Raw genomic sequence first — 26,174 nt, forward strand, 5'->3', positions numbered from 1 at the left:
TTTTTCCTCTATCCCCCATTTTTATGTGAAGTTGATTGGTCTTTGTTTTATAATTTCGTTAAATGAGAATTTATGCAGGTTTCTTGTGATTTCTTGTGCAGTAATCAACTATCTGCAATGCTTCTCGATGTACTTATGACGCGTTGACCTCAACAAGTTGTACAGGTATCTCAGCCTCTAGCTCATATCTCTTGCTTTTTTTTTCTTTTTTTTTTCCTTCCTGGTTTTCTGCTAGCTACTTGTTATAGCTAACATTAGAATTTGTCTTCTATTTTCAGATCCAATTGAGGTCAACACAAAAATCAGACCTACTGTTATGGTTGCCAATTGAAGTGAAATAAGCTGCTTTGTCTCCAGTTTGAACACTTATTGTTTAGGTAGCAGATATCCTCATGTTCATGCGGTGACCACCCGTCCCTTGATCTTGTTTTCGTAACAATGATGTTGACATTTATCAACTAAAAGAATTCGACATTCATGATTCATCCATCCTGCAGCTGAGCAATGTTCTTATATCTGTCTCACAAGTTTACTTAAAAAGGAAGCAATGTCCTATGTAATTTTCTTCAGTCCATTATTATGTGCTGTTTATAATGGAAAGCAGACAATGTTCCAGTCTTCGTGTATTTTGCCAAATGCATTGCAGGGGGTAACTGTTACCGTGTATACGATTGGATTTAGTGAAAGGTTTCAAATTTGCAGGAGGTACAGTATTAACAAACGAAGACTTTAAAATGAGAACTTAATGAGATTATTAATTCGCGATTGGATGAGTTGTCCAATTTTATTTTATTTTTAATATATATATATATATATATTACACATAAATATCCAACCATTGATTTTTGAGGGGAAGATAGGGGATAAATCCCTAAGTATTATTATTCAAATGAGCAGAAACATTAGACCTAAGACCTTCACTCCAGGTTACACATAAAAGCTTTAGCAACATCCTCTACAAGAATATCCTAAATAATAGAGGACTCTCGTCAGCTCAATACTCATCAACATAAAAATAATTAGCTACATGCGCTAACCTATTGGCTACACCGTTTGCTTCTCTGAAAATATAACGCAATTGAAAAGAATTGAAAACTTGAATGTATGACTCACAATCCTCTACAATGCGACCAACGTCTTCTGACAAATCGTCACTTGAACGTGCAATAGCCGCTGCAAGCACCGAGCAATCACATGAGAGAGAGAGGCCGTGCTAGGACTGCCAAGCATAATTAGTTAATTACCATAATTGCGGTCTCAGTGTCTCACTCATAATCACCAAGTAAATTGTGAGAAATTGGAGTGGATTTTGAAAGAAAAGCCCAAGGTGCAGGAAAGGAAAGAAAGATTGGCCCAAAAGTGCTCACTACAGAAAATAAAAACAGGAGGTCCAAGGCTGATCGCCAGTTTGTGTGTGCTCGCAGAGATGTGGGGGCGCCAAAAATGCCGCCGGCCACCCGAAGGAACCCCCGAAACGCCGCCGTGAATCTTCTCCAAAAAGTTAAGTGGTTTATGGGTTCCGCTTGCATGTGTTTTTGGCTTTCAATGGTTTCTCAAAAGTAGCAACCTTTCATTTCATGTTTGTGTTTGCAAATGAATTTTCTTTGTTCAGCATTAGTAGGTTGAGTTTTCTAATCTTTTGTCAGTTAAACACAGTGATATTTAGAACATGGACTCTGCAACTACTACTGCCATTGGAGAACTTGATGAGGTAGGTACATCCAATCATTTATTCATTGAAACCCACCTGAAGACAAACATTTACTTGTCTTATTTGTTAATTATTGGATTAATTTTAGGATGAAAGTTGACACATTTACTCAGAAAATACTTGACTTGCAACTTAAAGACCTGGTAACTCTGGTGAGCTAAGCTTGAGTTAGTTTTAATAGCTTGCTTTTGTCCTTAGTAATGGATGGGGTCATCAATTGTTTTCAACCCACATTTAGCACTAATATATTGAATCAAAGTTGTTAGACCTGGTCGACGATACATATTTAATCACAAGTTGAATTAATACATAAGAACCACTTGACAAACATGGTAGCTTTTGAAAGTTGAAACATTTGCCTAGTTGCTTTCTCCATTTCTGTCTCTAGCATATTATCTGATCATCTTGTCTCTTTCTCCTTATTTCCTCAGAATCAGAAACCAAGTCTTCAGCTATGCCTATTGTTCGAGCACTTGAATCTGCTTCTGTAAGCATCCTCCTTAACAAGTTGGCCACTCGAGATGTCATAGATTTCTTCCTCAAGTGGGAAATCGATGACTCCCTGCTAGTAAAGCTCAAGAGAAACCTGCTTGTCATTCATGCAGTTCTCAATCATGCTGAGGAGAAGCAAGTTCAGGACTCAAATGTCAAAGCTTGGCTCGAGGACGTCAGAGTTGCAGCTTATGATGCCGAGGACATATTGGATGAAATCGCCAATGATGCTCTGGAATCACAAAACAGCAAACATGAGGTATGGAATTCTAAGATCAAAGAAGGGATAGACTTTAAGATCAAAGACATTGCTAATACTCTTAATCCTTTTAGAGAACGTGTACAGTCGAAAATGATAAAGATTATAGATATAATGGAAGAGATTGCAAAACAGAAAGATATTCTTCATTTGAGAGGAGATTCTGGCAGTATAGAATCAGGTTTTAACAGATTGCCCACGACTCCAATGTTGGGTGATGAATCTCATGTTTATGGTAGAGAATCTGATAAGGAGGAGATAATTACTTTGCTGAATTTGGGTGGAAATGATGATGGGGTTTCTATAATCCCAATTGTAGGCATGGGAGGTATTGGGAAGACTACACTTGCTCAGCTTGTGTATAATGATGCTAATGTGAGTAGCCATTTTGATTTGAAAGCCTGGGCTTGTGTCTCTGATGTATTTGATGTGCAGAGGATAACAAAAACACTTGTTGAGTCTGCGACTAAATCAAGTTGTAGCACAAACAATTTGGAGTTACTTCAAGAACAACTGAAAATACGGTTGAAGGATAAGAAATTTCTTTTTGTTCTGGATGATGTCTGGAACGAGAAGTATGAAAGCTGGGATAAGTTAAGAGTCCCCTTCACAGTTGGTGCACCAGGAAGTAAAATCATAATCACGACACGAAACAAAACAGTTGCATCACTTATGGGGACTGTTCCTACTTACTGTTTGGAGGGGCTTTCAGACAGTGATTGTTGGTTATTATTCGAACAAATTGTGTTTCAGAACAGGAATCTAGATGCCTATCCAAAGTTGAAAGTGATTGGCAAGAAAATAGTGGACAAGTGTAAAGGGTTGCCCTTGGCTGCAAAGGCACTAGGAGGTCTCCTGCGTGCTGAACCGGAACTAGATGAGAATTACTGGAATGATATCTTGAATAGCAAACTTTGGAAACTGGCAGACAACACTATTCTACCAGCTCTAAGATTAAGCTACCATCACCTCCCTGGGCATTTGAAGCGCTGCTTTGCTTATTGCTCGATGTTTCCTAAGGACTATGAATATGAAAGAGAGATATTAATCTTGTTATGGATGGCAGAGGGTTTTGTGCCAGAGCCAGAAGGAAATCAACGAATCGAAGATGTAGCTGGAAGATATGTTTCAGATTTTTTATCAAGGTCCTTCTTCCAACACACCAGTGACAAGTCACGACTGGTAATGCATGACCTCATACATGATCTTGCACAATCTGTTTCTGGCAAAACATTTGTTAGGTTGGAGGAAAATTCAGAGAACCATAAAAAGTCTACAAAAGCTCGGCACTTGTCATATACCCGTGGATCTGAAGATGTATTTCAGAAATTTGAGGCATTCAGTGAGGTGGATTGTTTAAGAACCTTTCTACCACTAGACCCGTTGCAAGGATTCAATATGAGTAGCTTAACTGACAAGGTTCCTTGTGATATGATGCCAAAATTAAGATTCCTGCGGGTGCTATCCTTTAGCGGTTATCTCATAGAAAAGTTGCCAGATTCAATTGGCAACTTGAAGCATCTGCGATACCTCAATCTTTCTCATTGTCAAATAGAAGAGCTACCTGAGCCAACAAGCAGTCTATACAATCTGCAGACATTAATTTTATTCAGATGTCGATCACTTACCATGCTGCCTGCAGACATAGGAAACCTAAGGAATTTACGGCATCTCAATATTCAGGGAACTAGGCTGAAAAGTATGCCTTTGGGAATGGGAAGATTGGTTAACCTTCAAATACTGTCAGATTTTATTGTGGGGAAAGCCATGGGAAAAGGGATTGCAGAATTGAAGGACTTGTCACATCTTCGAGGATCAGTTTCTATTTTGTGTTTGCATGATGTCGGCAGTGTTAGGGATGCAATTGAGGCCAGATTAGAGGTTAAGAAGCACCTGGATGATTTAGTTTTGGAATGGAGCAGCAGTACTGATGGTTCGCGAAATGAAGGGATCGAGACAGAGGTACTTGATGCACTGCAGCCTCATGAAAACCTGAAGAAACTCACCATTAAGTATTATGGAGGTACAGAATTTCCATATTGGATGGGGAATCCTTTGTTCACTAACATGGCGTACTTGCATCTCTATGGTTGCATAAAATGCCCATCTTTACCACCCCTTGGCCAACTACCTTCTCTTAAAGATCTCATAATTGAAGCAATGCATGGAATACAGCGTGTAGGAATGGATTTTTTTGGGGATGATGATGGTTCCACAATTTTTTTCCCCTCTTTGGAGACTTTGAAATTTGAGGACATGAAAGAATGGGAGAAGTGGTCATCTTCAGAAGATGAAAGGCTTAAAGGATTTCCCAGCCTTCGGGAGCTTTCCATATTTAGATGTCCCAAGTTAACAAAGTTTACACATGGATTTGCTTCTCTAGAAAAGCTGCGCATCAAGAACTGCGGAGCAATAACTACCTTCTCACAGAATCCTGCACTTGGGAATTTGGAACCTGTAGAATTCCCTAGCCTGCAACTGCTTGTTCTTGTTGGTTGCAGTGAGCTTGAAAACCTTCCTTTTTCCCTCCCTTCGTTGAAAGTTCTTGAGATAGATGGTTGTGAAAAATTGGCTGCACTTCCAAGGATGGTGGAACTTAGTACATTGTACCTGATCGATTCAAATGCTGAATTACTTGAATGGATTATGGAATTTAGCTCACTGACCTCTTTGCACCTAACTCATATTCCACATGTGAAGCATCTACCTGAAGGCTTTATCCAACAGTCTGCAAAACTTGAAGAATTGAGTCTTGCAGGCTTTCCTGACCTTGAATATTTGGCAGATGACCGAGTTGGACTAGCACACCTTGTATCCCTTCAACGCTTGACAATATCCCATTGTCCTGAGTTTGTTGCTTTGCCTGATGAAGATGATCAGCTCCCACCTGTACTTAAATATTTGGATTTGAAACATTGTCCTAGCCTGATGAAGCTGCCGGGTAAACTTCACAACCTTGAGTGTCTTGCAGAGCTGCAGATTGAATGGTGTTCAAAGATTGAAGCATTTCCAGATGTGGGGTTGCCTGACAAACTGAAGCGTCTTGTAGTCCGCGAATGTGGGGCTCTGAAGACCCTTCCTCAGGAGCTTCTCTGCAATAACAATTTTCTCGAGTATTTAGAAGTTCATAAATGTCCTTCTCTTGTGTCAGTTCTTGAAGAAGGAAACTTGCCATCAACTCTAACACATATGAAATTTTACTATTGCAAAATTCTGGGATCACTGCCTGAGGGTTTGATGCACAAAGACAATATGACTCTAAAGTACTTGGAGATAGACAACTGTTCCTCTCTCATGTCCTTTCCAAATGGTGAGTTACCAACAAGTCTTGAGCGTCTTGAGATTAGTGATTGCTCTAATTTCCAGACATTGCCATTGAGCCTTCTCAACCTCACGAATCTTGAGACCTTGGAAGTAAAGAGCTGCCCCCTTCTTCAGGACTTTCCAGAGGGTAGATTGCCACCCAACATAAAGTTTGTCACAATTTCCGAATGTGAGAATCTCAAGTCTCTACCTAAATTCTTTCATAAACTCAAATGTCTTCAGAAGTTGGAGATTTCTGGCTGTCCTAGTCTCCTGTCCTTGCCAAAGCAGGGTCTGCCCAGCAGCTTAAGAGAACTTACAGTTACTGAATGTGAAAAGCTTAATCCCATACATCAGTGGAGACTTCACAAACTACCCTCTCTAGATGTTTTCACCATTGGTGGATTTCCTGGCCTGAAGTCCTTTTCAAAAGATTATCCTCTTCCTCACACTTTAACCTCTTTAAGCATTCAAAGACTCCCAGATCTTGAATCCATATCGGAGGTGCTTGAGAATCTCACCTCACTTGAAAAGCTGAGTATCAGGGAGTGTGATAAGCTCCAATCTTTGCCAGAGACGGGGCTACCAGCGACAATTTCTACCTTGACAATTCGGTATTGTTTGCTTCTAGAACATCGATGTGAAAAGAACAAAGGAGAAGATTGGTTCAAGATCAAAAACATCCCCTTCGTGAATTCACGCTAATGGCATGAAGATAATTAGAAACAGAGAAGTTGTGTCAGGTTAGCTTTCTCATTCTTTTAACAAAATAGGATTCATTTTAAAGCATCATTTGTACATCTTTTGTCCCTAACCATAGAACCTTTACCTTTCTATGCAGTTACTACATCTTTCATGATCAATCCAGAAGTACTTGCTAGATCCCATTCTGTACCAGAATCTATAGCTGGAGTGTAAAGTATCTACAGGTTTATATTTCTTACATGCACCTAGTCCATTCACTGTTTATCACTATCGAACACTCCTAAATTCCTACTCTACCAAACATATGGCAAGGTTGTCGGACATTGCAATCTCATGAAGACTCTGCTTCCAGTAGCAAGCATTGATCAATACCCTCAACTCATTGCAGGGGATGCACCTATTCAATTCTCAGAATTTGAAATTGAAGTGCTGCTTCCTAGTATGCTGAATTTCCTTTGCAAGCCATCTACTTTTGAAATCAAACTTCTGCTTCCTCATGGAGACTCAAACACAGCTGTTGATTCACGTTGAATTTTATGATTGATTGTGAAGTATATTTTTTGTTGAGCCAGAAATGATTGCTCAAGTTTTTTATTTTTTGATAGCTCAAGTATGATATTGGACATACATTTTGGGGGCCAATTTTTAGCAAAGAGAAGTATCAAAAACTGAGATTGCTGATATATGTCTGATTACCTGTACTTTGATTGTAGCTGTGGAATAGTGCAGGGCAGATAGTACATGATCACAGAATTTCTTCTACATTTGGTAATGATTTTGCCAAAATAAATTGAGGAAAAAAGGTTACATTCTAGGGAAGAAGTTTACATTCTTTTTTGTGATTGCACATCTTGGATTAGTTATCTCTATTTTCAGTTTTTCACATCAAAGACGTGTCTGGACTCTGGACCACACTCCTTGACGATTACTGAAGCAAATTTATAGAACCAAAAAATAGGATCAAATTTCCAATTTGTTAAAATTAGGATTTCTAGTAGTACCTACTCCACTAGAAAAATTTGAATAAAATAAAAAAATACGAACACACACAAGTTTTTTGAGAGAAAATAGATAATTTCATTAACTTATCCATGGCCAGAAGGCACATACATCACAAGCTGCCTCATACCAACAGTTCTAGCTGGCACGAGCTGCCAAGCAAATGACAGGGGACCCTCACTGTAGACAAATGCGCTCACTTATTACAGTACCTAGCTAAATGCCCAAACCCCAAAACTATCTAAGCTTCTTGTTATAACAACCCTAATTGCCTAGAGACCTCAATTGGTGTACAATTAGAGAAGCTAACTTACATAGCACTAGACTCTAGAAAGCAAATACTAGGCACAGAACAGGACCGGGAAATCAAGAGTTCCCATTGCCCATACCTTATCTCGAGAATCCTCTGTCGTTACCACTCTAGAGGATTTGCTAGAGGCACGAAAGTGCGTAATTCCCTAACAAACGTAGAGAGTACAAACCTAGGGTTCTAGACCAAGGTAAAAAGGAAAAAAACTAAAAAAACTAAAAGAGCCCAACTAAAGAAGACCCAGCAGATCGGCCCAACAGGCCCCGCCCCAATCCTTCGTACAGCAGCCGTACGTGCACAACCGAGCGCCGCCGCCGCCGAACCAGCACCGCCAGAACCACGTCGCACCACTCGAAACACGTCAAAGTCGATCTCAGATGCCGTCAACGGAGCGTCACCACCCACCAAGAGCCCCAAACTGGAAACCCAGCAAACTCGACAAGGGTCACCCGAACAACCAGATCGAAGCCACCAAGAAGAGGACGACAACACCGCCTGGAAGGAAAGCAGATTGGGATCCCACTGCCTCCCATCCCAATCCGTCGCCCACATCACCAAGATCGGAACACCGGCCACCGTATGTGAAAGGGAGTGGGACAGAAAAACCACCGAACCATCTGCCAAGCCTTGAGTAGCCATAGCCCCTAGGACGCTGTCCCAAGCCTTAAACTCATCACCCGTCCGGCAGCGGAACAGACGACAGGAAGGCCAGAGGCCAGTCCAGCCTCCGCGCGCCGCCGGACGAGCGCGATAGAAACAGGGGAAAAAAACCTTCTGTAGTTAGGGCGCGTGTAGCGCGTTGTAATAATATCTTCTGTTAGTTTTTCACTACGAACACACACACAAGTTGAAAAGTCTATTGAAGGAATAAAATACTAGACGTTGACATTGCTCCATTTGGCTTGAAGGCGGCAAACAATGATCACCCCTCATTCTCAATGAATCTTAGCATAACAAGTTAGGTAACTGCAATGAATATCCACAAATTTCCAAAACACAATCTGATCTATTTCATGTTCTTGCCTTCTTTTTTAGACTCTGCACAACACTGCTTTTTATGTTCTATTCTCTCATATTGACCCACTTGAAGCTTGGGTTCTCTTTCCACTAGTTGAAGGATCATTACCATAGTCTTGTCCTTATCATTGATCTGATCCTCTAGCTTCTGAGTTGAGCTTACGGTTATTTCTGCTTATGGATATAATTCATGAACTTTATTGAACTTTAGTGAAGCATTCATAATTTGGAGCAAAAAGCTGTCAGGTTTGATTCAACTATGCATGAAGTTGTTATCATTTGCATAAATTTTATAGCTTTATTGTAGGGCTAGAGTCTGATGGCCAATAATTGAGAATTGGGTATTGCAGATGAGCGCTTTTTTCTGGTGCTCGGCTCCTAATAGTTCTTGTTTCAAATAAAGAAAGAAAATAGGGATGATGGTGAGGTAGAGACTTTAGACCATGCTGAATTCCAAAACCAAATTCCTCCGGTAATTTACAAACTTCAACTTCTGTATATACATTTCGGACATGCCTTCACACTCACGCATGCAGCCTATGCCTACACACTCACGCATGCAGCCTATCTGGCCCTGATGCTATCACACACACACACTTGCTATCACACACACACACACACGCACACACACAAGTTGTTCCGGTGGAGGAAAATGATGGTGCTAAGAGTAAAGAGCATTCGGTATTAAAACCAAGATGAAGAACGCCTTCAGGAAATAGAGAAGCAGTTCGGAAGTACAGAGAAAAAAAAGAAGGCGCACACAGCTTATTTAGAAGAGTAAGTCAAGAAATTGCAAGTGTTGAACCAGCAACTTGTAGGGAAATAACAGGGGAAGGCAAATCTTGAAGCAGAGTTTTTATGGCTTAGAAGCCTTTTGCTGGACTTAAGATAAAAAAAAATTTAGTGAGTTGGGTGCTTTTCCGTTCCAAAACAGAATTATAAAACTGGTGCTATTTTCAAGGAAGGAGATTGTGAACTGCAATCTACTGTTAGGGAAACTGGCCTTCATTGTTAAACTGATTTACCATGCTTCTGTCCACCTGCTGTTGGTTTATCATTACAGGCCAGAACTGGTGCTAGTGGGAAAACAATGGTGTCATTTGGAGGAAATTGTCAGCCCCGGTAAATGATTGCCGAGAAAATCCAAATGGGATGGCAAGTGCTGAAGTTCAAAATCTGCACATAGAAGAAATCTTAGTATCATCAGCAACCCAAGAAAAGTAGCTTACTGTGGCAATTATACCATTCTAAGGTTCTTGTATACACCAGTACATATTTTTATACTAGCTTTTAGCTACATAGATTGTAGCATAGGGGGGGGCATTTTGGTACCGTGTTTAAAAGGTGCGATTACAACTGTGATGCATCCTAACTTATTTCCATTTGTAATTTTGGCATCTCTCAATAACTGGAGTCACTCGATCATGCATATAAGAGTTTCTCTCTTTGATTCCTAGTGAATGTTTTGTGTGTGTCTGTGTGTGTATTTTACTGATTTACGTCAGGGAAGAGAACTTTTCGTTATGTGGCACCTGAGTCAGATACTGAATTCTCCTTTTAGTCAATAACTTTAAAAGCACAAATCAGATATGACATGAGATCATAATATGATCAACTTTGATGTTAGATAATCATTTGCCGAAATGATACAGTGTGTCAAACTAAGAATTCTTTGTTAAATTCTTCAATTCATGGAGTGTCACAAATGAATGAGTGATTTGGAATTACTTGATTGATAGTTGCTGCAAAAAAGAACTTATTATTGCTCTATAGATAATTAGGGCTGCATCTAATTTTCCACAAAGTGATGTAATGATGCAAAATCCTTAGTTTTCACATGCAGTTTTCCATGAAGTCCTATTATTAATAAAATAACAATAAATAAAATAAAATAATAATAATAATACCCAGAGGAATTAACACTAGTGAACTTAATCAAGGGAAATAGACGAAACAAAATACTGTAAAGAAATACTATACCTGAAGGGCATGTAGAGGTTGATAGTGCCAACACGGCGGCATTCTCAGCAACTACAATGTTTACTCCTTTCAGCTTAAGTTATAATTCGGTCAAGAACCATGAAGTAAATATTAGAAGCTTGTAGAAAATCGAGAAGTAAAGCACAAAAGCCTGTTGAAATTGCATTTGAAGAAACAAAACGTCAGTATATAAGGGACAATTGACTTGGGGCAATAAAAACTGGGGAAAATCCAATAAAACAACTAACAAGATATCATGTACCTAAGTGCATCCTGACACATAGCAGATAATTGTAAGCCATTTAATCAATTAGACAAAATGGGATAAGAAATAACAAAGTCCAATTTTGCCAATACGGTATCATATGTGCTATGCCAAACTTCCAAGTAAAACAAGAATGAGGCGTAGAATAGACATAATGTTTCATTTATTTCAAGGTAACAGACATTAAAAGGAAAGAATCATGAACTTTGGCTGCCAAGACAAATTTATACATGTCACTCCTTTTGTCTTGCATAACAAAAGAAAATCTATACACTTGATCTCGTTTTCCATACTACCTCAAAGATATCTAAAGTCCAAAGATTAAACAGAGGGTTGAATCTGTAAACAGTAGTTACTATTTGATTGATACAACGGGGGGCAAATTCTTATAGTTAGCCTGTCAAAGTTACAAGCAATATAAGCTTTTAGGCGTCTATCTCAAAAGTTTCAATCAATTTAAGATATTCCTAAAGCATAGCACAGGGAGGAAAGGTCACAGCTAAAGTTATATCAAATAGGAAACAGCAATTAAATCAAAGGTAAATTCTGAAAGCAAGTTGAGAAGAAATTGGGTAATTAAAAGATAGACAAATTGCTTTATAAAGCAGGGAGTTGACACAACGAATTAGAAATTACCTCAGAGAAAACTGGGGACTGATCATAATATATAGCATATCATATCTCCTCTCCATTGATCTCTACGCAAGGGATGTGAGCAATCTTGTGCCAATCTTCCCCTCTCTCTTTCTGGACTCGTTCTTGGAGCAAAGGACAGTCCCAGATCACCAACTGAGAAAGAGAAGAAGCTAGCTTCTCTTTTGGCAAGCTCTGAAGCTTGGGCAACCTAGCAATGTATAACGACTGAAGAGAGTTGAAGTAACTCAACTCCTCCAAGGTCGTAACATTTGGAAGGTTGGAGATGGAGAGACAAGTGAGGGACAGGAATTTAGGGCATTGAGATTCTTGTGAAAATGAACCAGCAACGGACTTCAGATCCACCAACGTCACATCTTCAAGTTTTGGGAAGTTGTCTAATGGTAATATGTTTGTTAGCTTTGGACAGTTGGCCAGAGTCAGCTTACAAAGATTAGGAAAGACTCCACCATGTTCATGACTACTGTCAACATAACACCACTTCTGCCAGTTGAACATGTTGATGAAACTCAATTCTTTGAGAGATCTATATGGGCCACAAAACTCGGAGCCAATCGAAACCAGTTTCTCAAACCCATTAATAGAAAGCTTTGCGAGGGAGGGTAGCTTCCCCAGAGCGGGCAAGAAAGAACAATGCTTACAATCTACAAGTTCAATAGAAGATAGATTAGACAAATAAGGACCTCCTAACCAACCTGGAAATGTGCTACCTCCATAAGATATAATCACAAGTTCTCTTAGGTTAGCATGAGGTTGAAGCTGGTCGAGAACTGCTGTATCTTTTGGGACTCCTCAGTAACATCTCCCCATTTCAAACCTAGTTCATTGAGATATTTCTTGCCTCTCAAATTGGCCTTCAAAGCAGCCACATCATCTACATTGTGATCAAGTCCTGAGATCAAAAGACTTCTGTGCAGATGCTGAAGCTCACTTAACTCTGCAATGCCATCCCTACTGTGTTTGTCCAAAACAAAGTCAGTTAAATAATTGCAGATCCTTCAGCTTACCCATATACGGTGGCATCTTCTTTAACTTTGTCCCTCTGATATCAAGATGGCGCAAGTTGATCAGGTTCCCCAAATCAGTTGGTAACTCAACTAATTTTCCACAATAACTCAACAACAATGTTTGTAAATTATATAAAGTACAAATTGAGTTGGGCAACTTCTCAATTGAACTGCCAGACAACACCAGCTGTCTCAGATGTTTCAAGCTGCTTACTGAATCAGGCAACTCTTTGATATCATATCCTGAGAAATTGAGCACTCTCAAGCATTGTAATGTTGTCAATAGATTACGTAGTACCTTACTCGACATGCGAAAGTCTGAGGTACCGGAATTCTGTGGGATTGATAGGAAGGTGCGCAAATATCTGGCATTATATAAACCCTCAAGTTTCTCTTCTGTAACGTAACTTTTCATGTAGGAAAAATGACGAGTCTTTCTTACAATGGTGAGTGAATCACCACCCTCCTCAAGCCTAACAGAAAACTCTCCCGATAGAAACATTGCCAAATCACTAATGAGATCATGCATGGTGAACAATGATTGATTATAAGGACCTGAATGTTGAAAAAATGACCTTGAGATTAGAAGGTGGAAGTAGTCATCTCCAACTTGTTCCATCGTTTTGCTCTTACTAGGTGGTAAGAGACCTTCAGCCATCCATAACGATACCAATTCTGATTTTGTAAACTGGTAACCTGTGGGAAATATGGAACAATAGGCAAAGCAACGCTTGAGATGTGAAGGTAGATAACAATAGCTCAACCATAGCGCAGGCAGAATGTTGCTCTCCTTTGCTGATAACTCCCATATGTCACTGTTCAATATCATCTCCCATTGTTTCGGATTCATTTCAGAGCGTAAAAGACCTCCAAGTGATTTTGCAGCCAAGGGAAGACCTTTACCATTTCTCGAAATCTGTCTTCCGGTTTCTTCAAGACGTGAATGTGCACCAACTTTTTCATTTTCAAAGGCATGCTCAGCAAACAAGTTCCAGCAATCTCGCTCAGATAATTGCAGTAAATGGAGAGTTGGAAGAGTACCCATCCTAGATGCAACATCTCCATGGCGTGTTGGATTTTACTTCCTTGTGCTCCAGACTGGAATAGCCCGCTCAAGACATCCCAACCAGCATAGTTCAGCCTCCAAACATCATCAAGAACAAACAGAAATTTCTTTCCAGCCAAAGCACTTTTCAATTGATGTTGAAGTCGATCCCAATCTGTGTTAACAAAAGTTTGAGAACAAATCGACTCATACATCGACTGTGTTATTCTAACAACATCCAAATCATCCGGAAGACGAACCCAAGCTCGGAGATCAAACTCTTCCTTCACGCTGGCATCGTTGTACACAAGCTGAGCAAGGGTTGTTTTCCCGATCCCACCCATGCCCGCAATAGGAATGACACCAATCCTATTATTCGTTTCATCCCCTGACCGCAACAAGCTAATGATGGTCTTCTTGTCCTCATCCCTTCCATAGATGCCAGAGTCTTCTTTGTCTACCACCAGAGGAACTGTGGATACTCTTGCTCGTGGTCTATCTTTAACGCCACAGATTTTCAAAGCAAGTGCCGCCATTCGGTTCAAAATAAAATCTAATCTTTCAACAATCCCCACAAGCTTTCTGTCAATACCAGAAATCTCAAAAGGAGTTGCGCTGCTCTCTCCAGATAGACCTCTTTCCAGCTTGCGTCGCAGAGCCTCTGTTCAATCACTTTCCTGACTTTCAATGTGTTTGTCCATTTGCTTTAGCTCATGCGGGACAATTTCTTTTCATTCCCCACTTTTAATGTGTTGGTCCATTATCTTATATTAACTTTAGCTCACATAGGGGACACGTTTTGGTTCTAGCATGAATATATATATGTTGTTGTGGGATCCCTGTGAGGGGCATGAAATGAAAATGCAGTTTCCTTAACTTTTCCTCTGTTTTTCTTTACTTTTGGTAAACTGACTGTACCAACTGGTATCAGAGCATGGCTCGGACCGTGCAAGCTTCCGTTCCCTCCTCCACCCCAGTCTCAACCGCCTTTGTTCCACCACCACCCCCTCCACCAATTACCCACATAGCCTCTTCCTCTTTTCAACCCAATGATGCGTCAGAACCTTTACAAAGGGCCGAATTTCACAATTCCTTAGCTCTACTTCAAGAAGAATTTCACCAATCTATTGATGCAATCAACCATAACCATACCTCATTTCAAATCACATTACTGCCCAACTTGCAGCTTTGCAAAGCACTATGGTGCACGTTTTTACTAGGCAACCCCAACCCATTTGTTCTGCAACTCCCTCCACTCCCGCTTCCACCCCATCAGTTTCCATACTGCCCCCCCCCCCCCCCCTCTTACGCCGACCACCATCCCACCTATCACTTTTGGTTCCATTTCAACACCTACCACTGCCTGGCAAGATTTGAACTATTCAACTCAATTTCCACCCCTCACCTCCCCGATATCTACAATACCACAATCATCTCCACATACACATCCCCCATTACAGTCTGCACCACCACACTACTCCACCATCACAACAATCCCACAACCCTCCTGGCCACCATACACAACCAACATACCATTCTCCACGACCACTACCCTTTCCGTATCAGAGTGCGCATAGGCGAGTCTCGTTTGCGGGTACAGCAGAGACGTCGTTGACAAGTTTCCAAGTTCAGATGATGGTGAGAAGGTAAATCCTGCTAGGAAAGAGGTCGAGTCAAGGTTCCTCTTCAGAGTCAACAGGTGATCGTTGTCTCGGGGTAGTTACACATGGTATTGGCCGATTGAATCAGGGGGGAGCTAGGACCAAATGCAATTGACTCTGATTATGTGTAATTGCGCAACTAGAAGGCCAATGAATGCTTGTGGGTATAACAAGCTGTGTCTCAGATTGAGATGACTTCAAAGATTGAAGTAGTGTTGCGGAGCTCTCCATTTAAGTCGGGAGGTGGAGATTGTTGGGCAAATCCCTCCTTAATTGGAGGAGATAAAGAAAGAAGAAAGATGAATGCATGTGGAAGACAAAGTGGCTAGAAAACATGCAGAAGAAGCAAGGAAAGCATGTGTGCATGTGAAAGAGAAAAAGGTGTTTGGATTCTTCTCCATGCAAAGAAAGCATGCGGCAAACAAGGCAGCAAACAAGGCAGCAGACAAGGAAAGAAAAGGAAAGTGAAAGCAAAAAGGAAAAGTGAAAGTGAAAGAACAGGAACTATTTGCCGCATGCTTTTCTTTCACTTTCACTTTTCCTTTTTCCTTTCACTTTCCTTTTCTTTCCTTGTCTGCTGCCTTGTTTGCTGCCTTGTTTGCCGCATGCTTTCTTTGCATGGAGAAGAATCCAAACACCTTTTTCTCTTTCACATGCACACATGCTTTCCTTGCTTCTTCTGCATGTTTTCTAGCCACTTTGTCTTCCACATGCATTCATCTTTCTTCTTTCTTTATCTCCTCCAATTAAGGAGGGATTTGCCCAACAATCTCCACCTCCCGACTTAAATGGAGAGCTCCGCAACACTACTTCAATCTTTGAAGTCATCTCAATCTGAGACACAACTTGTTATACCCACAAGCATTCCATTGGCCTTCTAGTTGCGCAATTACACATAATCAGAGTCAATTGCATTTGGTCCTAGCTCCCCCCTGATTCAATCGGCCAATACCATGTGTAACTACCCCGAGACAACGATCACCTGTTGACTCTAAAGAGGAACCTTGACTCGACCTCTTCCCTAGCAGGATTTACCTTCTCACCATCATCTGAACTTGGAAACTTGTCAACGACGTCTCTGCTGTACCCGCAAACGAGACTCGCCTATGCGCACTCCTGTTTCCCATTATCCATCAAGGTCTGACATACCAGATGATACCTACCACACTGTTCTCCCTGTATGAGGACCGTACCGCCATGTGTGATTTTCATAACTCCCCCTGCTGACGAAACCCTGCAGCCTTTGGAGTCTAACTGGCTCAAGGATATTAAATTTCTCTGTAACTTTGGGACATCGTCACACCACCCAAAGTACGCCAATCCCAAATCTAATATCCAGTCAAAGAACATGTGTCACCTATGGAGATTGTGAGAGCATCTCCATATGAAAACCGGTTTCTGCTACAACAATGCCATCCAAGCCTTTTGCTTCATATGACCCTAGTCACGACGCTTGTAGCATCCCTGCCTCTGGATTTAGACCTGCTATGATCACTAAATCCCCGACAGTTTTCCTTGCATTATCCGTTGTCTTCTCCGGTTTCGCATCCTTCCCCTTCAACACTTTACTAATTAAGCCCTGTTGAACTAGGATGTCTTTCACTCTCCTTTGCCATAGAGTGAAATTTCCCTTTCCATCAAACTACTCCCCCTCAAACTATGAGGCAATACCTGAAGTCATGATGAGCAACCACGATCAACATGCAAACCTTCGGCGAACGAAAACCACGAACGACGAACAAGCACGATCGCTGACACCACGAACCACTTTAGTGAGATATACACTCTCACCAACCATCATTCCCTTGAGTCATATCTTGGTCTCTTGCAACTCCACCTTTAATTAGGATTTTTTTTCTGAGTCTGGCTCGCACCACCTAGCCTCCGAGTCACTCCACCTATCAACTGCCTTTGATTTGGACTTTCTTGAGTTTTTGACCCGCTCCACGTTGCTAGGAATTTTCCTCGAGCTGGCTCCACCTAATGCACTTTTGAGTTAATACCTTAACCATTTAACTGACTCCACCTTGAATGATGAGGTGCTAGAACTTGCCATGACAAACAACCTCACCAGCCATCATCCCCTTGAGTCATATTATGATCCCTTGCAGCTCCACTTTTGAATAGGATTTTCCCGAGTCCACCTTGCTCCCCTTAGCTCGCGAATCACTCCACCTATCGATACACCATCGATGAGGATTTCTTTGAGTCTCCGACCCGCTCTTCTTGCTAAGAACTTTTCTGAGCTGACTCCACCTATTGCACCTTCGGGCTGCCACCTTGACCATTTGCCTGACTACACCATGGATGCATGACTTGTCCCAGCCAACCATAGGCTCTGATACCATAAAGAAAACAGAAGAGAGATCTGTCTCTTGCCCAAGATTAAAATGACACACTGAAGAAGAACAAACCAGAAAGAGATACACACACACACAGCAATATGGCTGAGTGTAAACTTCACTGCTCAAAGAACAGAACTGGGAACAAGGAAGAGCTGCACAGCACGAGCTGTTATTCTGCAGTTCCTAACCAACTAAACACTTAAAATACTGACTAAAGAAAGTTCTAGACATAAAGCATGCTGAGCATGCTACAACAGCAACATTGGAAGTAATGGAAAGGTAAAAGCATGCTGAGACAACATTGGAGATAACAAAAGGTAAAAGCATGCTGAACAACATTGGGGATAGCAGAAAAGTAGAAGCATGCTGCAACACTTTTCAGTTTCCAAAAAGAACTTTAAACTTAACACTCCCCCTTAAAGTGATTTTTGGAGATCAGTCCCAGCTTGGCACGAAGGAATTCAAATGGACCTTTGGAGAGAGTCTTTGTAAAGATATCTGCAACATTTGACTCACTTCTCACCTCCTTGTTGTCAATTGTTCCATCAAGAACCTTCTCTCGAATAAAATGATGCTCAATCTCAATGCGTTTAGTTCTAGCATGGCACACCGGATTATAAGCAAGCTTGATAGCACTTTGATTATCACCAAACAGAGCAGTAGGCTCATGAATTGGATGATAAACATCCTTAATAAGTCTTCGAAGCCAAACACACTCCTGTGCAGCAAGTGTAGCAGCCTTGTACTCTGCTTCAGTTGTAGATAAAACCACTGCATCTTGTTTCTTGCTGCACCAAGAAACACTTGTATTGTTGCACAGAAAGACATAACCAGAAGTGGATCTTCTTTCGTCTAAATCTCCACCAGAATCAGCATCTGTATAGCCATTTAACAAGAAACCACCACCTCTTTTGTAAAAGAGACCCAGATCAAGAGTACAATTAACATACTTGAGAATCTTCTTTGCTGCTTCTAGATGTGGCTTCCGAGGCTCTTGCAAGTACCGGCTTATGAGCCCAACTGAAAAAGCAATGTCTGGCCTTGTGATTGTCAAATAAAGAAGACCACCAACAAGAGAACGATAAGACTTAGGATCTGGCAAGAGAGATCCTACATCTCGCCTTAATTTCTCACTTGTGTCAAGTGGAGTAGATCGTCTCTTGCTAAGTTTCAGGCCATATTTCTCAACCAACTTCTTAGCATAACCTTCTTGTGATAACATAACACCATCCTTCATATTTTTCACTTCTAAACCAAGAAAATGGCTTAGCTCACCCAAAATCTTCATATCAAACCGAGTAGATTATTCTGCCCTTAGCTTTGCAATCTCACCTTCATCACTTCCGGTTACATCATATCATCCACATATAAAAGGACCACCATATGCAAGTCTCCATCCTTCTTAATAAAAAGACTTGAATCTGCATCTGTAGAATGATAACCACAGAATTGTAGAAATTCTGCAATCTTCCCGTACCATGCTCTCGGAGCTTGCTTTAAACCATATAAAGCTTTCTTGAGTTTGCACACATAACTTGGATGAGCTTTTGATGTGTAGCCTATTGGTTGCTCCATATAGATATCCTTGTCAAGATCACCATATAGAAATGCATTTTTCACATCGAGCTGCCATAGCTTCCAACCTTGAGAGGTTGCCAAGGAAATCACAACACGAACAGATGTCATCTTTGCAACGGGACTGAAAGTCTCCTCATAATCTTCTCCATAGCTTTGAGAGAAACCACGAGCAACCAATCTAGCTTTAAATCTGTCCACACTTCCATCAGCGTACTACTAGTAGAGATGGAAAGAATAAATAAACAAACCAAGAAGACAACAAGTTTTAACGAGGTTCGGCCAAAATCCATGCCTACGTCCTCAGAGAGTTTTCATCTTCACTATGAGAGAATCACACAAGTACAAGATACACCACTCAAGTTTATACACAACTAGAGCACTCAAGTTTATACCCAACCCGAGCCTTGTATCCAATCAGATACCCCTTGTACACCCTCTCTCAATCCTAGAAGATTACTCTACCCCAAGAGCTATTCACACTCTTGAACACAACTCACTTTGCTTCTATACACGAAGACCCTTAGAGTTGTTTCTGCTCTCTCTCCTCTCTGGAGTTTGGGCTCTCTGCCCTCTCTCACCTTCTTTGTTGCCGATATGGGGAATATATATATAGGCAGTGCACTTCATGCACATACCATGCAGCACATCACATGCAAGTGGAAGCAAAGTCATAGGTGTGAACACATGAAAAACAAAGCCATGCTTTTCCCTTTCTCACGTTCCATGTTTCCATGCATGTCTCCTTCTTTTTCTTTCCCTTGCATGCTTTCTCCTTTTGCATGTTTTCTGCAACTTTTCATTTGTCTTTGTCTCCTCCAATTAAGGAGGGATCTGCCCAACAATCTCCACCTCCCGACTTAAATGGAGAGCTCCGCAACACTACTTCAATCTTTGAAGTCATCTCAATCTGAGACACAGCTTGTTATACCCTCCTACCAGTATGCATAACATCTGCCTTGATAAATTTAACATTTCGGAGAAATTTAACATCATGTGGCCCAAACAAGACACTATAACCAGCATCCACATCATTTGGAACTGAAAATAAATTCTTCTTCATGCCAGGAACATGGAAAACATTATTTAAGGTGATAGAATCGTTACCTCCATCGTTAATGACTACGGTGCCTTCATTCTTAACCTTGTGAACTGTATTATCTACTGTCACCATAGCTTCATTGCCAATGTGTGGTTGTAACTTGGAGAACTTTGATTCATCACTTGTCAAATGATGGCCACAGCCGGAGTCCACAATCCAATCATTCTGGAAATTAATAGAAGCCATGGCATTGAGAGTTGATGACTCCACCATAAAGCATTTCCCCCAACTGTCTTCATCTTCACCATGACTTGAGTCATGAAAGCCACCATTTTTCCTAGCATAATTTCCGGAGTTGAGCTTCACATTGCAGAACCTTTTGATATGACCAGGCCTACCACATCGATGACACTTGAACTTTTTCTTATGGGAAGGTTCACCAGCTCCTTCATTCACATGCCTTTTAAATTCTTTCTTCTCAAATCTGAAATTCTTCCTTCCATAAGCAGAGAGTGCCTCCCCTGTGTTGTTGGAGTTGCTTGATATTGAAATTCCAACCATTTGTCGGGCTAGAGATTCTTGAGAAGACAAGAGGTTCTCAAATTCTTCCAAGGAGGGTTGCCAATCCCACCCTTGAATTGAAGTAACAAAGGGAGTGTACTCCTTTCTCAACCCACGAATAATATGTCTTCTCACACGAGCCTCAGAGATAGGTTCATATGGATCTAAAACTGAAATCTCTGAACACAAGTTCTTGATCTTCAGGAAAAATTGAGACATAGAAAGATCACCTTGGCTTGAATTTGCCAATTCATTCTCCAACATTTGGAGACGACCGATATCTTTCTTGTTAAAGAGCCTGTTGAGAGTCTCCCAAATATCATTTGCTGAGGTGCACTTCATAATATGATCAAACAATGCATGAGAAATGGATTTCTTTAGCACGAACTCTGCCTTTGCATTCATAGTTGTCCACTTCTTCAAATCTTCAATGTTTTCTGCATTATCCTCAGGCTGAGCTGTATTTGCTCCACCAATAACAGCCCACAGTTCTTCACCAACCAAATAAGACTGAATACAAGATCTCCACATCTTATAATTTGATTGGTTGAGCAGCTCTATCCCAAGTCCGGCACTCCGACTTGAAGACTCCATCTCTTGCAGCAACACTGGTTGATCTTCTTCACCAAGGGATTGACACAGCACCTACCACCCTTGGGGCTCTGATACCATAAAGAAAACAGAAGAGAGATCTGTCTCTTGCCCAAGATTAAAATGACACACTGAAGAAGAACAAACCAGAAAGAGATACACACACACACAGCAATATGGCTGAGTGTAAACTTCACTGCTCAAAGAACAGAACTGGGAACAAGGAAGAGCTGCACAGCACGAGCTGTTATTCTGCAGTTCCTAACCAACTAAACACTTAAAATACTGACTAAAGAAAGTTCTAGACATAAAGCATGCTGAGCATGCTACAACAGCAACATTAGAAGTAATGGAAAGGTAAAAGCATGCTGAGACAACATTGGAGATAACAAAAGGTAAAAGCATGCTGAACAACATTGGGGATAGCAGAAAAGTAGAAGCATGCTGCAACACTTTTCAGTTTCCAAAAAGAACTTTAAACTTAACACTCCCCCTTAAAGTGATTTTTGGAGATCAGTCCCAGCTTGGCACGAAGGAATTCAAATGGACCTTTGGAGAGAGTCTTTGTAAAGATATCTGCAACATTTGACTCACTTCTCACCTCCTTGTTGTCAATTGTTCCATCAAGAACCTTCTCTCGAATAAAATGATGCTCAATCTCAATGCGTTTAGTTCTAGCATGGCACACCGGATTATAAGCAAGCTTGATAGCACTTTGATTATCACCAAACAGAGCAGTAGGCTCATGAATTGGATGATAAACATCCTTAATAAGTCTTCGAAGCCAAACACACTCCTGTGCAGCAAGTGTAGCAGCCTTGTACTCTGCTTCAGTTGTAGATAAAACCACTGCATCTTGTTTCTTGCTGCACCAAGAAACACTTGTATTGTTGCACAGAAAGACATAACCAGAAGTGGATCTTCTTTCGTCTAAATCTCCACCAGAATCAGCATCTGTATAGCCATTTAACAAGAAACCACCACCTCTTTTGTAAAAGAGACCCAGATCAAGAGTACAATTAACATACTTGAGAATCTTCTTTGCTGCTTCTAGATGTGGCTTCCGAGGCTCTTGCAAGTACCGGCTTATGAGCCCAACTGAAAAAGCAATGTCTGGCCTTGTGATTGTCAAATAAAGAAGACCACCAACAAGAGAACGATAAGACTTAGGATCTGGCAAGAGAGATCCTACATCTCGCCTTAATTTCTCACTTGTGTCAAGTGGAGTAGATTGTCTCTTGCTAAGTTTCAGGCCATATTTCTCAACCAACTTCTTAGCATAACCTTCTTGTGATAACATAACACCATCCTTCATATTTTTCACTTCTAAACCAAGAAAATGGCTTAGCTCACCCAAAATCTTCATATCAAACCGAGTAGATAATTCTGCCCTTAGCTTTGCAATCTCACCTTCATCACTTCCGGTTACTATCATATCATCCATGTAACGCCCCAAGCTGCACCTCACCAGCTTAAGCACGTCACAGTGCCGCGAGCCTCTAAAACATAAACCGAACGCTCGATTTACATTCTAGAGAACCGCTAGGCATTTTGGTTGAAAACTTTTCGTAAAACACAGTGAAAGCTACAAATATTTTTGAGGTGAAAATCTTTGAGTTGCCCAAAAATCATTTTGTTCGTCCAGACTGGAAATGAATGCTCACTCAGGAGACACAAGATTTAAGGACTAGGAATTTAACCACGTTTGACCCAAGAATTCCGGGACACAAAGTTCGAGAAATAGAAAGCAGAATAAAGCCCAGAAGGCCGTTTACCAAACTTGTTCCGCACACCCAGCTCCGTCCGCCATTGTCCCGTCACCAGTGCACAGTACCTGCATCCATAATGCTGTTGTAGGGGTGAGCTTTCGTCCTCGCTGCTCAACAGGAACTCTACCTCAACTAGACTTAAAACCAATAAACAAATATTTGGGCTGCCCAGTATGAAAACATATTTAAACCAAATATTTAAAAGAACGACAAACTTTATAAGAATGCTTTTTAACTTGAAAATCGATGCATGATACAAAATTGAATACGCGCGCTGAATCTTACCAGATGGCCGGTCCCATAGACCCACTACACAACCTTACCTCAATTTACTTCATCACCAGGTAAGCATAGCGAGAGCGTCCGCTACCTAGCTACGCACACGTACCGAGCCCGTCATTACGATCGGAATACCCGGACGACTGGCGTAACTAACCGTCCGGAGGTTTTGGGGATCGAACCCAAGGAAGTCAGAGCCACCCTTCGCTCTCAAGCCATCACACATTTCCTCAGGGATTGGTTAGTATGCATTGCATTTGAACTTAACCAAACCGTACCACTTAACATGCATCGCTTAAATAACAATATATAAGAAAACAACTAACCGAGGAGAGTCCTGAATCCCTACCTGGATTCCGATGCTTTCTCTCACGTACTTCGAGAGTTGCGAACCTTCTGTTCCTCGGGTAACTGGAGTCCTAGATTCCGACATTTCAACCGTTAATTATCTATTGAACAATTATATGAAATCTCGACGATTAATATATCGTCCAAACCAACTTTTCCTGGTTTGACCAGGAGTTGACCAAGGGTTTGACCGACCTTTCCTGGTTTGACAAACTTTGACCAATCGTTATTGGTTCGATAATTAACTTAAATTATCGAACATTCACTTGAAATTACGGTATCAACCAAACATATATTGAGTGCACCCGACTACTAAGGCCACCCAATATATATATACTTATATATTAACTTCTTTCACTTTAATTTACTATGGACACCCAACACTTTCCAATTTCCATATAAGGTGTACCCAAAACTACTATGGACACCCAATATGTTATTTTTCTTTCTTTACACTACCATTTCGCACAAGGTGTGCCCAAATTACTAAGGGCACCCATCATAATTCCAATTCTCTTTCTAATTCAAATCAACATAATCATTTCAATGCTAACTGCAATGGGAAACCTTGCAAAACGTCAACCATCTAAATTCACCATTCCACACATTAATTCAAATCAAGTCAAACAACATAGCCAACACAACATGATCTTCCAAACTCAACTAAACCCAGCCGGCAACAGTAACCATAATACCAAGGCAGAAATAATTCAAGAGCTCTTCAGACCACAACTTCGAATTCATCACAGAAGCAACCATTCAATTCAAGATTTGAAATTATACCTTCGGAAATCGATAAGTAAATTATCGAACTATTTCACTTAAGCTCGATAAATTTTTCCGGGGCTCACAATCCACATATAAAAGGACCACCATATGCAAGTCTCCATCCTTCTTAATAAAAAGACTTGAATCCGCATCTGTAGAATGATAACCACAGAATTGTAGAAATTCTGCAATCTTCCCGTACCATGCTCTCGGAGCTTGCTTTAAACCATATAAAGCTTTCTTGAGTTTGCACACATAACTTGGATGAGCTTTTGATGTGTAGCCTATTGGTTGCTCCATATAGATATCCTTGTCAAGATCACCATATAGAAATGCATTTTTCACATCGAGCTGCCATAGCTTCCAACCTTGAGAGGTTGCCAAGGAAATCACAACACGAACAGATGTCATCTTTGCAACGGGACTGAAAGTCTCCTCATAATCTTCTCCATAGCTTTGAGAGAAACCACGAGCAACCAATCTAGCTTTAAATCTGTCCACACTTCCATCAGCTTTTCTTTTCAACTTGTAAACCCATTTACATGTGATGAGATTCACATGATCGGGTTTTGGAACAAGATCCCAAGTCTCATTCTTAATGAGAGCCTTCATTTCCTCATCCATGGCTTGCCTCCAGTGACTACTTTCTTTAGCTTCCTCATAACCAGAAGGTTCTTCATCATCAATTGGCCCTGTAAAGAAGCAAGAATAAGTGCTTGTGAAGTTTTCGTCTCGATATCGTGCCGGCTTGGTGATATTTCTTCTTGGCCTTTGATTTGCTCCAACACTTTCATCACCATCTTCTGGAACTCTTCCATCTTCAATTTCTTCTTCATTTTCAGAATTAATGCTCCCCCTTTCACCTTGCTGCAAATCAGATGAAGGCAAGTGAATACTAGGAGCATTTGAGGATGTAGGCAATTCAACAATTTCAGATTCTTGACAATTTGTATCTCCACCACCAGCTGCACCATAATATGAAGAGATTTCATCAAATACAACATCTCTCGACACAACAAAATTGTGAGTGATAGGATCCATGCATTTCCAGCCTTTTTTCCTTTCATCGTACCCAATAAATATGCATTTTTTCGCCTTTGCATCCAGCTTCCCTCTTCTAGAGTCCGGCACATGAACATAGCAAATTGAGCCAAACACTTTGAAATGCTTTACACTAGGCTTCTCTCCAAACATCAGCTCATCAGGTGTCTTCATGTTATTTGGACTCAAAGGCAACCGATTGATTACATAGGCTGCACACATCATACCCTCTGCCCATAAGGCCTTGGGTAAATTTTTGGCATGTAACCAGCTTCTACATGTCTCCGTGAGATGCCGGATCTTCCTTTCTGCTATGCCATTTTGCTGGGGGGTTTCTGCACAAGACAACTCTCTTCTTATCCCAAACCGACGACAAAAAGAAAAAAATTCATCAGAGATGAACTCTCCCCCATTGTCGGTTTGGGATAAGAAGAGAGTTTTATTCTC

The 26,174-nt window shown here is 40.9% G+C and overlaps 1 protein-coding gene and 2 pseudogenes across 2 annotated transcripts; 2 read left to right on the forward strand and 1 right to left on the reverse strand.

Moving 5' to 3' along the window:
- The first annotated feature begins 1,918 nt into the window (after positions 1-1,918).
- LOC133718912 (putative disease resistance RPP13-like protein 1) lies at positions 1,919-7,511 on the forward strand. 2 transcript variants are annotated; one of them, XR_009850651.1, is made up of 3 exons: positions 1,919-6,508; positions 6,607-6,694; positions 6,783-7,511. XR_009850651.1 is itself a non-coding variant. In XM_062145787.1 (2 exons), exon 1 carries the CDS (start codon positions 2,166-2,168, stop codon positions 6,468-6,470), a length of 4,305 nt encoding a protein of 1,434 aa, XP_062001771.1. In that variant the 5' UTR covers positions 1,920-2,165; the 3' UTR covers positions 6,471-6,508; positions 6,607-7,510. The 2 variants fall into 2 exon arrangements, 1 of the variants encoding a protein (XP_062001771.1); XM_062145787.1 differs by having other exon boundaries at positions 1,920-6,508; positions 6,607-7,510.
- Positions 7,512-9,219: 1,708 nt separating this feature from the next.
- LOC133717070 (putative disease resistance RPP13-like protein 1) lies at positions 9,220-14,509 on the reverse strand (annotated as a pseudogene).
- LOC133716105 (basic leucine zipper 24-like) lies at positions 9,247-10,020 on the forward strand (annotated as a pseudogene).
- Positions 14,510-26,174: the final 11,665 nt, after the last annotated feature.

This window comes from Rosa rugosa, chromosome 6, assembly GCF_958449725.1.
Source record: "Rosa rugosa chromosome 6, drRosRugo1.1, whole genome shotgun sequence".
Classification (NCBI taxonomy): domain Eukaryota; kingdom Viridiplantae; phylum Streptophyta; class Magnoliopsida; order Rosales; family Rosaceae; genus Rosa; species Rosa rugosa.